This window comes from Micromys minutus (assembly GCF_963924665.1).
Source record: "Micromys minutus genome assembly, chromosome: 14".
Classification (NCBI taxonomy): Eukaryota; Metazoa; Chordata; class Mammalia; order Rodentia; family Muridae; genus Micromys; species Micromys minutus.
This window is the reverse complement of record NC_137983.1, coordinates 34102821-34115639: the sequence shown is the minus strand read 5'-3', so window position 1 is coordinate 34115639 and position 12819 is coordinate 34102821. Positions and strand designations below refer to the sequence as shown.

The 12819-nt window shown below is 42.5% G+C and overlaps 1 protein-coding gene across 1 annotated transcript in view; it reads left to right on the top strand.

Moving 5' to 3' along the window:
* LOC308429950 (low-density lipoprotein receptor-related protein 1-like) overlaps window positions 1-12819 on the top strand; it is a gene marked incomplete at both ends in the record, with an annotated part of 48681 nt that overhangs the window by 12286 nt on the left and 23576 nt on the right. Inside the window, 7 exons of the mRNA XM_080928998.1 lie at window positions 1057-1225; window positions 1540-1708; window positions 2550-2775; window positions 3993-4118; window positions 5319-5543; window positions 10448-10759; window positions 12122-12334. Coding sequence (XP_080785124.1) covers window positions 1057-1225; window positions 1540-1708; window positions 2550-2775; window positions 3993-4118; window positions 5319-5543; window positions 10448-10759; window positions 12122-12334 — 1440 coding nt within the window. The remainder of the gene's footprint in view (window positions 1-1056; window positions 1226-1539; window positions 1709-2549; window positions 2776-3992; window positions 4119-5318; window positions 5544-10447; window positions 10760-12121; window positions 12335-12819) is intronic.

Below are 12819 nucleotides of genomic sequence, written 5' to 3'. Positions count from 1 at the left end.
GTTTGTTTTTGAGCATTAAAATTAATTTTTTAAAGGCTTCCTATGTCACTGATACCAAATTCCTGAGGTTACCAACCTTAAACAAGAGAAAAGTATTTTGGAGGCTCAAAATTGGGGAGGGTCAATTAGCAGCATATCATGATGGAAGTGGGGTATGCTTACTCCATGACAAAGGGAGAGAGGACAAAACTGCCATCCTACAATTCCCTTCAAGGGGAATTCCCCAATAACCTCAAAACATCCCACTAGACCCCCATGTAAAGGTTTTTACTACCCACCAATAATAATGCCACAGGGTAGAAACAAAACATTTAACCCATTGGCCTTTTGTGATACACCCCTCATTCAACCTATAAGATTACTTAAGCATACTGTAAGAAGTGTCCATATCTATACCTAACCTACATTTATATTTGTATCTATGTATATCTATATCCATATGGGCAAGCTCTTATGATTTCCTGCTGTGAAGCATCATAGTATGTAAAATTTCAATGTGAGACATGCACGTGGTAGGCTGGTTCAGTAAGAGCATCACAGAACACTGCTTGTAGAAAGTACTCTTTAAGAATACAAACCCTTGGGTGTAGCCTTAAGTCACAAAGAATGTTCTCCATCACTAGCTATTTGAACTTGTGTCCTTAGCCCTTTGAGCTAACTCTCTAAGATAAGGGCACTAGCCAAATTTGTCTTACTGGGTGAGGACAGGGATTAAACAGACAGCATAGTAGAAAGGGACATAGAGCAGTAGACATAGTGACAGACAGAGCTCATCACAACTTCCAGAGACTTCTGTTGTAACCCGTGTCTGAGCTGAGGCCATACACTCTCAGATTCTTTGGTTGTGTTTCTCTTTAGGCTGTGATCTGCCTCATCCCCATATACCCCACATGTTGGAGACTCTATAGGTTAACTCTGGCCATCATTCCTTGGGTACTATATGCTTCATGGTATAGACCCAAATCAGTTGTTAAAAAGTCTTGTTAAGTATTGTTTCCAACATAAATGTAGACATGAAAGACTGCCTATGATGTAACTCTGCCTCTGTGTCAGCAGAACTTCCACCTGTGAGCAGTATTTCTCTGGACTGGATCACAGGACAGTTGTATTGGGCTAGCAGCTCTGCGAGAGTCATTTGTGCTGGCTTAAGTGACGGCAGAGGCTATGTCAAAATCTTAGAAAAGAATCTTGTGCCAGAGGAACTAGTACTGTTTCCTGAGAAGAGGTCAGTAGTGTTTCTCCTGGGATGTATGTTGGGGGCAGGGAGGAAATCCCTTGGCATTTTAGATACTTAAGAGGAGAGCATATTGGCCTTTAGATTTCCTTTCCTCCACAAAAATCCATATTTGGACGTTCTAAATTGAATTTCATGTAGCCAAACCTTTCCATGCTTGATAAATATGAGAGATGAGCTCTCCAGCTTTGGGTAGCAGTACAGAGACAAAGCTCACAGGAGAACTCTAGGGGAGTTGTTGAGAATAATGTGTGTGCACAAGTGAGGCCATTTTTTTTTAAACTGCGTACTCTGGCTGCTTGCAGGTATCTGTACTGGATAGATCAAGGTGAGGATGGGGTAAAGACTATTGAAATGGCAGGAATGGATGGCTCCGACAGGAAGACACTGTCAGTCGTGACCTCAGAGGAGCCCCTAGGACTGACACTTGATCATGTGACTGGCAGACTCTACTGGATCAGTGGCTACAAACAGGTACTGTAGTTATGCAGAGGAATGGGAACTCTCTTTTGCCAGGAGCTTGGAATGGGTTGACGGTATGTTTACACTTCTCTTTTGTCTAAGCATTAACTCCATGAAGTAACTTGTGGAGCAAAACAAGAAAAGCCAGGTTTAATTGCACAGCATCTTTGAGTAGAGCAGACTGTACCAACAGCTTGGGAGACTTGGTGTGCTGCTGTTGTTGTTGTTGCTTTAACAGACTCTATAGTCCAACGGTGCTAAATTTTTGCGAGAATAAAGGTCATAATTTATGTTGTACCCATGATACAAGATGTTTTTAAGATTTCTGGAAACTTCCATGATACTTAAGAGTTCTGTACTTGGATTCACAGGGCCTAATGATGCAGTTTATGATGCCCCAATATGGGAAATGATAAACTAAAAGGTCATCATGACATAGTGACTAGAAGCAGACACTCATAGCTGGCTGAGTCACATTCTCAAGTCTCTCATTCCCTAAGCTGTGATTTAGGCTGATTAGGATGCTCCAGTAAAAGAATTATTCTCGGAGACTAGAGCTCACTGTTCTCTCCGAGAGCACATAAAATGTCTATCTCCTAAGGCAATCACAGAATACAGTGAACAGTGTTAGTACCATGCCTGGATGTAGAGCAGATGCTATGGTAACCAAAATCTGAACAAGGACCACTCAGTGCACTAACTTTAACAGAGGCCTCTACAAGCTTAGATGACTTCCTCCCTTTGGACTTGGTTTCACAGTGATATTTAACCAGCGTCCATAAATCTCTGGTGATGGTAACACCGGTCCCACTTGCTGAGGCTACTTCTCTCTCATGAGACTCTAATCCTTCAGTCCATAGAGACGGTGAATGTAGATGGCAGTGGACGATACACCTTTCCTCGGCTATTTTTCGAAGACGAAGACCCTGTTGGCTTGGCCATATTTGAAAATGCTTTCTTCTGGGCAAATCGATCCCAACTGATTCGTACCTCACCCAGAAGCCCGAAGGAGAGAGAGGTGCTGTTCCATGCCTCCATCTCTGCTTTCTCAGTCCTCCACAAGACCCAGCAGCCCAAGAGTAAGTGAGCCACTTGCTTCTGAATTGCTGAGACGGAAAGCGTCCGAGATGTGACCTCAGCATGCAGTTGAAGCATGCTGTTTTGAGGCAGGGGTGTGTTCTAGTCACTGCTCCTTCCAGTCTTGCATAGGACGTCTGAGTAAGCTGAGCAGATCGAAAGCATCACAAAGAAGGTCATTCCTAGCCCTGTGCCCCGTGCCTGGCTAAAACATCAGCTGGATTTGTAGGGTCTGGAGTGTTGGAAATAAGGCTCCAGCCTGGAGTGTTGGCTCAGCAGTTAAGAGCAGTAGCTGCTCTTCCAGAGAAACCAGGTTCAATCCTTATCACCTGATTTGTGGCCCACAGCTGTCTGTAACTCAAATCCCAGGTGATTCAATGCCCTCTTCTGGCTTTCTGGGGCACCAGGAAGGTACATGGTACACATATATACATGCTGGCCAAACACTTATACACAAAAAGTAATAATATAAGAGAACCCTAAAAATTACTTAGGAAAAGGAAAACAAGCAGTCCACAGAGGATCCAGATCTTATTCTATGATGTATGGGCTGTGATCTGAAAATGGAACAAAGCTGGTACCCACTTCTAGAGGGAAATCAGAAGGGGTAATCAAAAGTATTTGTTAACACCAACTGTACATCAGATTCAACTCAGATGCTTCTGTTTAATGTGTCCTTTTGTATGTATGCATGTGTTTGTATGTATGCATGTATGTATGTATGTATGTATGTGTGTTTGTATGTATATATGTATGTATGTACTTATTTATTTTGGTTTTTGAGATAAGTCCCCTCTATGTAGTCCTGAAACTTGCTCTATAGACCAGGCTGTCTACAAACTCACAGAGATCATCCCATCTCTGTGTCCTAAGTGCAGGAGTCAAAGTCATGAATGACCACTAGTGTATCTTAGAAACTAACAATGGAGGAAAATACAGACACCTCTTAATAGGCATCTCCTGGTAAACCAAGGAAATACCCATATTGTATCAACTCCAAGAGAGAAGGTGCAGTTGGTTGAAGTTTGTTGGCCCTAGCAAAAGATAGACAGACACTTGTCTGACAGCCTGTCAGAATAGTTCAAAGGTCAGCACACCCACTAGAAGGTGACAAATATATTTTGATTCCTCTGAAGACAGGTCATCTTCTTCAGTTCTGAGTTTTGAATGGATTTGGACAGGGAACCTAAAACTATATCTACTGTTTCTGTTTAAACAGGCAGATACTCGGCATGTGTTCCAGGGTCTTGCAGCCACCTATGCCTCCTGTCCCCCATTCATTCCAAGGGGCACAAGTGTGCCTGTCCAGAGGGACTATTTCTTTTACCTTCTGGTACATGCAGTGGTAAGTTCTCTGGGGAACAGGTACAGTCCTAGAAGACTTGCTCCAGGTTCGCCTGGAAATAAGGCAGATTCTTCTGAACCAATCACGTCTGTTCCAACAAGCTCCGTTGATGACCAGTTTGTCGTCAACACAACTTGATTCCATTTTTGTTTGATTGCTTTGAGATTGGCTCCTAATGGGTTGCTCTGGATAGCAAGAAACTCGTATAGACTAGGCTGGCCTTGAAATCACAGAGTTCTTCCTACCTTTGCCTCCCAAAGGCTGGATTCAGCTCCCAGACCCCTTGATTTAGTTTCATAATAGTGCTAAAATGATCTAACAAAACCTTACCATTTAGCCATTTTTAATTGTATGGTGACATGAGAAGCATTTGTGTTTTTGTGCAACTATCACCAAGAACTGTCTCCAGAATTCTTCATCTTCCCAAATGATGCTCTCTATGTCTTAGGCATCAATACTACTCTCTTTGTCCATAGCTCCTGTCAACCATCATTCCACTTTCTGTCTGTGACTTGCCTATTCTAGCTACCACATTTGGTGAAATTGTGGGTGCTGTGGCTCAGTTGTATTTCACTTAGAAAATATCTTTGATGTTATATCTCTATGTTCCAGCATATGATAGAATTGCTCCCATGCTTGTGCGCACACACACAAACACGCATGCGCCCACACCCACACACTTTAAAATTTTTGAAACAGGTCTTGATACACAGTCTGGGCTGGTTTTGAATTTACTATGTGACCAGTGCTGGCTCCAAACTCAATCTTTGTGCCTTGGCTTCCCAGATTCTGTGATCACCAGTGTGATCTCTGAGTTTGAAACCACCCTGGTCTGTAGAGCAAGTTCCAGGACAGCCAGGGCTATGCAGAGAAACCCTGTCTTGAAAAACAAACAAAAAGTAAAACCAACCAACCAAATAAACAAATACTCTAGTGGTGAGACATTATTAAATCAAGGAGAGCAGCATCCCTTATGCTTCCATCAAAACCCAGAAAGATCCAGTGCCTTGGGAAAGCAGTACTTGCGTTTGTCCAGATAACCTGTGCCTTTAGAGGATATAATGGTCATATTTGTGTGCGACAGGGGGATGTAAGACATTTGTATGGGTGCCTGAGCTTGAGATATGGCTACTCTCAGAAGGGATCCTGAAAATTATCCAATAGACTGTCAGATAGCAAATCTCCCCTTTCTCTTTGTAGAATTAAAAGTTGTCTTTTCTTCCGGCAAACGTCTATACTTGCTGAAAGTCAGCTCTATGGGAAGTGCTATAGAGAAAACTCTAGTTGAGGAGCATGCTGGGAACTTCCATTTACTGGATATTGATTGGAAAAGGAACTTCATCTATTGGTCAAATGCCCAGGGACATCTTGTTTATTCAGCCGGATATTCAGGAGAAAAGCAAGAGATTTGGACCCAGCAAACAGGTGAGCTGTGGTAGGCATCTTCTTTTCTTCTTTTATTTTCTGGTTCTAAAATCTGTAGGGCCACAAGGCGAATCTACCCCTAATCCGAATATACCCTCATGCCAAAGACTAGATGTGACTACACTAATTGAATGTGATATCTCTTATTGACTCACTGTTCTCAGGTGTGACCACTGCCTTGAGGGTAAATAGAGGTATAAGAGTTTTTAAATGTTGCTTTCCTGGCCTTAAGTCAGGGAAGAGAAGAAGAAGAAGAAGAAAAAAAGGACCTTTTATTCTTTGGTTTTGCATTGCAGATTTTTCATACTCTAATTTAAAAGTCATTTGCAATGCAGATTTTGGAGAGGAAAAGCAAGATATTTTCTTAATATGGCAATATATACTTTCCCTTCCCACATTCCTAAATGCCACACCTCGCCCTCAAGTTCCCCGTACTTTGTCTGCAGACATCTCCGCTATGAAGGACAGAGACTTGAGCTGTCGAGTGGGTAACTAGGTTTCTGAACACCTGCACCTGTGGGCTCTACCAAACGCTAAGGCTATACCTTTGACACTTTTCTCAAAGATGTACAGCATATCCAGAGGCTACAAGGTATAGAATGGAGGTTGAACAGCGACTTCTAATGCCCCAGTCAGAAAACATTCAGAACAAACTAACCATGACAGCATCTAACAGCTGTCTGTGGGGTGCCTAATTGCAGATGTCCTCCCACTTCCTCCTCCCCACTGGCTGGACATACTAATTGGCTTCTGTGTAGCACTTATTCTATCAAGGACTGTTTCTATTGTGGGGTGGTGATACCTTTCCATAACTATAATAAATGCCTAGTGTGATCAACGTGTAGAAAGCAAATCCTCACTGAGCAAGTTACATATATATACAAGGGGGGTGGGGAGTTAGTTTGGGCTCTTAGTCCATTTGGGTTGACTCTCCAGTTTTAGACTTGTGGTGTTACTTGTTGTCAATGGTGAAAAGTGAATGGTGGACCCTAATGGTGAGAGAGAGAGAGAGAGAGAGAGAGAGAGAGAGAGAGAGAGAGAGAGAGAGAGAGAGAGAATTGAGAGAAAGAAATTGAGAGAGAGAGAGAGAGGGAGAGAGAGAGAGACAGAGAGAGAAATTGAGAGAGAGAGATTGAGAGAGAGAGAGACAGAGACAGAGACAGAGAGAAATGTGGTGGGGGAATGGGACTAGATACCCACAGACTGTTTGAGGACACATATCTGAATTATCGAATTATCTCCCACTGATCCTTATCTGTTAAAGGAAGTTCCACAGCCCCTCAGCGGCACCACAGGCTTGCCATCAAAGTACTATCATATAAACTTTATGGGGATATTCAAGAGCCAAACAAATTGTAGCATTGGTTGAACATGACAAAAGCAACAGCCTCATTCCTGCTAGCTAGGCCTGCTTTATGTAGCCTCCCCTCAGTGTCCTGATGTCACCATTTTCTTATGGGCTCCATATTGCTATGCTAAAGTTAAAAACTGAAGCTGAAAAATCCAGTTATTTTTTTAGTTACGAATTGAGAGGAAATCATAGTAACATCTCTTTAAGAACCAATGTGACATTGTTCAAAAAATAGGAACCTGGCAAGTAGCCTTTCCACCTTGAATCTGAAAAGGGCCAAGGTTAAACCCATAACCTTTATAAGAATGAGAGCTCTCTGAAAACTGCAGAGCTCGGCAAAGGAGCGGGAGCATTGATCTGGGTGAACAATGACTTCATGGAAATGGAGAAGTATTATCCATGTAATCTGGAAGTATCATCTTACAGGAGCTCTACCCGCAAGAGGCTATGATTTAGTAATAAAAAAGTGCTCCCACCCTAAAGGAAGAAGAATAAGCATCCTATTAAGCCCTGTGTGCACCAGCTTCCCTGATGCCCTGCCCCCTCACCCTGAGTAACTATTCATGTGTTTGTTGGTATTTATCATCAGTTTCTCACCGTCATGCCCCATGCCTGTGCTCCAAAGTGCTTGACAGTTGGCCCTCTGCACTTTACAGTTTGGATAGGAAATGAACCCCACCCTTGTCCCAGTCATCTGCAGAACGAAGACGTGGTTTCTAGGTCGCACCATTGAGAACTCATCATTAGGATGGTAACTTTGTCAATCAATGAGTGCAGTGAGGAACTGAGAGATGGACGGGCTATGAGAAGGCAGAGCTGGGGAAGCAAGCTACTGGGGCCCTGCCTGTGACAGGACAGCTTGTCTTCTCCACACCAACTTCCTGGACAATGTGACCGCTCTGCTCCCCTCCATGCCACAATGCCACAATGCCCTGCCCAACAACATGCAGGCTCAGAAGCCTTGGAGACAAATGTTTGTAGACTGAAGTCAGGAACCAGAATAAATCCTTTATCCATCCATCCCAAATATCAAAGGTTAAAAAACAAACACTGACTGACATGATAGGAAAAACACGTGTGTATCTATTACCTGACATATGCTTACATAGAGCTTACTGATACAAAAATGAGCAGTGCACAAGCTATGGTTATTTTTAAAAGGCTGAGGTTGAGTGTTTGTGGCAAAGTTGTTGCGGAAGTGGAGTTTTGACTTGAATATAACTTCATACTTTTATTTTAATAGAAAAGTGAAGCAAAGTTGAAGTTCAGAAGACACAGGGATTAGGTCATCAAGTGTCATAAAACATGGCTTTGATGACCTTAACAATGCACTATAAGTACTAGAAAATGATTCTTGGATTCTGTGATTCGTTGAGTATTTAGAGCTTAACATTCCACATGCAAGTGGAATCACTTCTCTTAACAATTTTAGTTTCTTAGCATTTATTTTATTTTGTGATGTGTGCAAGTATGCATGCATATGTGTGTGTGTGTGTGTGTGTGCATGCTCATGTACACATGTGTCACATGTATGTGAGTAGGTCACTTTTAAGAATCATTTCTCTGCTTCCATCATGTGGGTTCCAGGGATTGAATTCGGGTTAGAGGACTTGGTGGCAAGCATCCCTACCCACTAAGTCATCTCGCTCTCCTTAAGTAATGATGAAGAGGTTATACAAACTTTAAATGAAAAGCCAAAGAGTAACCACCATACTCGGTGGCTATTTGCTATGTAGCATGAGAATAGACTTATAGAACGTATGACGTATTAGCTGTATTCCTTAGCAGGTTATCAATATAAAAAGGCAGTGAACCATATTTGGCCCCAAAACAACTATTTACCCATCTCCAGTCTAAGGAACAAAACACACAGACAACCCCTCAACAAGTCCTCTGCCATGAGGTGTGCTGACAATTTTCAGGGTGTGAATACTCTGGAGATGTCAGCTTCCAAGCTACCTTGGTACATGGTAAAATGGATTTGAATGTGTGTGTGTGGTGTGGAGGTATACCCAAGACTGACTTAGCATAAACAAGTGTGCGATAAAATTTGTGCAGTGCTAATTTGAAACTACAAAGTCCAAAATAGCAAAATCTCGATGGGTTTGAGCACCACATGATGCAATAGGTGGGAAATTTTATATCTGTTCTCATATAGTCAGATGCAGGTAGTGTTTTATAAAACCACTTTGAGGCCATATGTATAAGGTATGCAGGAAACAAAGATGAATATTGGGTTTAGACTGGAGTCCCCTTCTCAAAGTCCTGTGCAAAACTCCAGAAAGAATTCCAAATTCAGAACCACACCCAGTTCCCACAATAAGGAATTCTAAGCCAGTAACAGTAAATAGTAGTAAAATAATTAAGACTTTATTAGCTGAGTATCAATTATTCTTAGTAATTGATATAATTGATTTTCTTACTTATACTAAACCACCATCTAGCACAGTTCCTGAAGATTGGCTGTTGTGAGCTTGTGAGATCAGTTTTAGTAACTTATAAAATAGCAGAGACTATTTTAAGACTTTTGCCTATTTTAATTAAGCTTGTGACAAGCTCATGAGAGAAGCATCCTCATAATGCATTCGAGGACTCTGAAGCAAGAAGAGGATTTTGAGGGAGGCATTCTGACCTTCTGGCTTGACATTGCTCTGAATTTTAATGGCAAACTGCATCCCAGTCTGAACCCCAACTCAGTTCCAACTGTACACTAGCTACGCTAGTAGGAAATGAAGAGTGTTTGGAGTTGGCGCATAACCCAATTATTTGCATCTGAAAAAGGATACTTGTCTTAGTCGGGGTTTCTATTGCCATGAAGAGACACTATGACCACAGCAACTCTTATAAAAGAAAAGATTTAACTCGGGGTGACTTACAGTTCAGAGGCTTTGTCTACTGTCGTCTAGCAGGGCATGGTGGCGCACAGACAGACTTGGTGCTGAAGAAGGAGCTTAGGGTTCTATATCCTGATCTAAAGGCAACAGGAATAAAGATTAACACCAAGCCTGGCTTGAGCATCTGAAATGTACTCCAACAAGGCCACACCTCTTAATAGCGCCACCCATAGGAGCCTGAGGGGAGGTTTTTATTCAAACCATCAAAATACCCAGGATTTTTATAAACTTGGTCCTTATCAAACCTGCACCTTCTCATCCTAGATTTTCTCACTCTCTTGGTGACTTTCTATCCAATCAGAAGTGAAGTCATTTGTCCTAGTTTTTCTGAAGCAATTTCAGCTCTAGCCCCTTGAAGTTTAATAGATAGATTTGCACACTGACCCGTGGGAAGAAGGAACATAACTCTGAAGTTACAGGCCTGTGTGCAAAGGCAGGCCACTTGGCCATCTTCAAGATGTAGTAGATCTTCTCAGGTGGCTGTGAGGACCAGTGGAGCTCAAGCGACAAGCTGCTGGATCCAGACCAGACATTCTGAGGGTCATGATACAAAGACATGTCTGCTCCAGAGGGCGGGTTTCCTACCCTTGACCCATTAGAGCCAGTACACGAAATATACCTAGAAGCCATTTCCAATGGGGCCTTTGTTCCTCCTACAGTCTGTTCAGCAAATGTGGACATATCCACCGGAAACTTATTCTGGGTACCCTGTGACCGTGGTACTATTCGGAAGACCAGAATGCCTGCTGTGGAGTCATCCATTCTCTACAGCACTCGGAACATTATACTGCAGTTGCTCCTTGATTGGCCCAGAAGGGTGCTGTACTGGGTGGAGAGTGGGAAGCCCCTACAAAGCATGACCCTCGATGGAAAAAACAGACAGGAAGTTTGGAGAGGCACTTGGGCAGCAGACACTCGGATGGCTTTGGACCTCGGGTCTGCAAGCATCCTCTGGACCACCAAAGGGCTTGGTAAGTACTGTACAGCGTACAGTACAATGGGTGTGGGGGTGGGGCTGAGGGCATATGTCCAGGCTTTGTTTTAGCACAATGCTTCTTCAAGTCATTTTTTCTTAACTTTAAATTTATTTTTGAGTTTCAGTTTTCAGTGGAAATTTTTGTTTTAAATTTTTAACGGACACGAAACAGTTCCACTCAAGTGGGTTAAATTATGATATTTTTGACACCCGTATATAATGTGTAATGATCTAATTATAGTAATTAGTGTATTTGTCACTTCAAGCACATACTGTTACTTTGTATAGAGAATATTCAAAACCTTTCTTCTAGCTGTCCTACTTGTTCTGAGCACTGCTTAAACAAAGACTTTGTCTTGAAAGTTGACAGTAAATGCAAAAAGGCACTTCAAACCCACCTCTAATCTAACACTCTGGTCTAGAAATTTAAAAACTTAGAACACTCTCAGAAATAATAGAGTTAAAGAGCTTCAGAAAATACACATGGTTGTTTTTCCAAAATTTTCTTTCAAATATGTTTTTCCTTTCACAACTAGAAATAACAGAGCCAATCTTTCTTGGCAAAGAAGGAGGTTCCAGGGCTGTGGTTAGGTTAGACATTGGTATCAGGTGTGAGCTGTAAACTGTGTGGTGATTCTGATCTTCTTAACTGACAGCTACCTTGCGGCCTGGTAGCACTGTACTAAAAGCTATGGGTTTTAGTACATGATGCTTTTTTTTCTATTGCTATGATAAAACGCCATGACCAAAAGCAAGAAAAGGTTTACCTAACCTTTCAGCTTGTAGTCCATCATGAAGGAAGAGAAGTCAGGGTACAAACTTAGGGCAGAGAAATGGAAGCAGGAAACTACATACATCAGAAGCTATGAAAGAATGCTGTTTACTGGCTTGCTCCTCCTGGCTTTCTAAGTTTGTTTTCCTATATAACCTAGGACCACCAGCCCAGGGATGGTACCACTCACAATGGTCTGGGACTTCCCACATAATCATCAATCAAGAAAATACCCCACAGGCTTGCCTACAGACCAACTTAATGAAGGGATTTGTCAATTAAAATTCCCTTTTCCCCCGATGACTCTGGCTTGTGTAGGGTTGATTAAAGAATCCTAACCGAACACAACACACATTGAGACAGTGGAGCCAGAGCTGCTGTCCCTGTGTGTCAGAACTAAGATCCCCACAGTCCAGGAGCTTAAGACACTCGTTAGTCATTTTTAACCTACACAACTAAATGCTGTGGCACCTGCAAGGAGGGGAACGTACTTCTTGGGAGTTTTGGGTCTTTGGACTGTCATCACATCGGGCCCAAGCATCCCACCTTGCTCTAGCTCACAGAGCAACCTTGGCTCTTCCCTAGGGTTGCACAGTCTTAGTCTATTAAAAAACAGAACATGCGTGCTGAACACGTCCTGGAGTGATATGGTTATGGTGGCCCATGCGCCTTACCTGGTGACTGCGGACAAGGCAGCTCTTGTGCTATGGAACAGGAAGACCCTGGAGCCTTTCTCTACGCTGAAGGAGACACACATAAAGAAAATGATCATCTTGGCAGAGAACCAGGATGTCTCAGGTTCTCCAATGTCAGGCAAGTCTTTCCTTGTGGGGCCATCCTCCATGTGTTTTAGGGTAAAAGTCCTGGGTACCCTGTTGTTTGTATTTCCCCCATCTTCTCCTCAGCCTAGCCATCCCCCTCCCTAATTTATTCATATTGTTCATATTATGGGAGTTTAAGAACTGAACACGCATTTCAAAGTTGCTAAGAGAATTATCCAGTTAAAAGAACCGTTAAGTCTTAGCAGTTCCCAGAGAGGTGTGCCTGCAATGGCCTCTGGGGAATGCTCTTTTATGTTAATGTGTTCAAGGTTCAGTCTGGGTATGAACGTAATTAGCTCTAAACTGTCCCCAAACTAGTTTACTAAACAACCCATTCTTTCATGAGACACAGCAGTGATGTTGTGTAGGGCACCTTCTGTGATGTACCTCCAAGGCTATACATGCTGGTATACTTTACCCAAAATATTTAGGACCATGAGTGTGTCAAGTTTTGGACCTCCA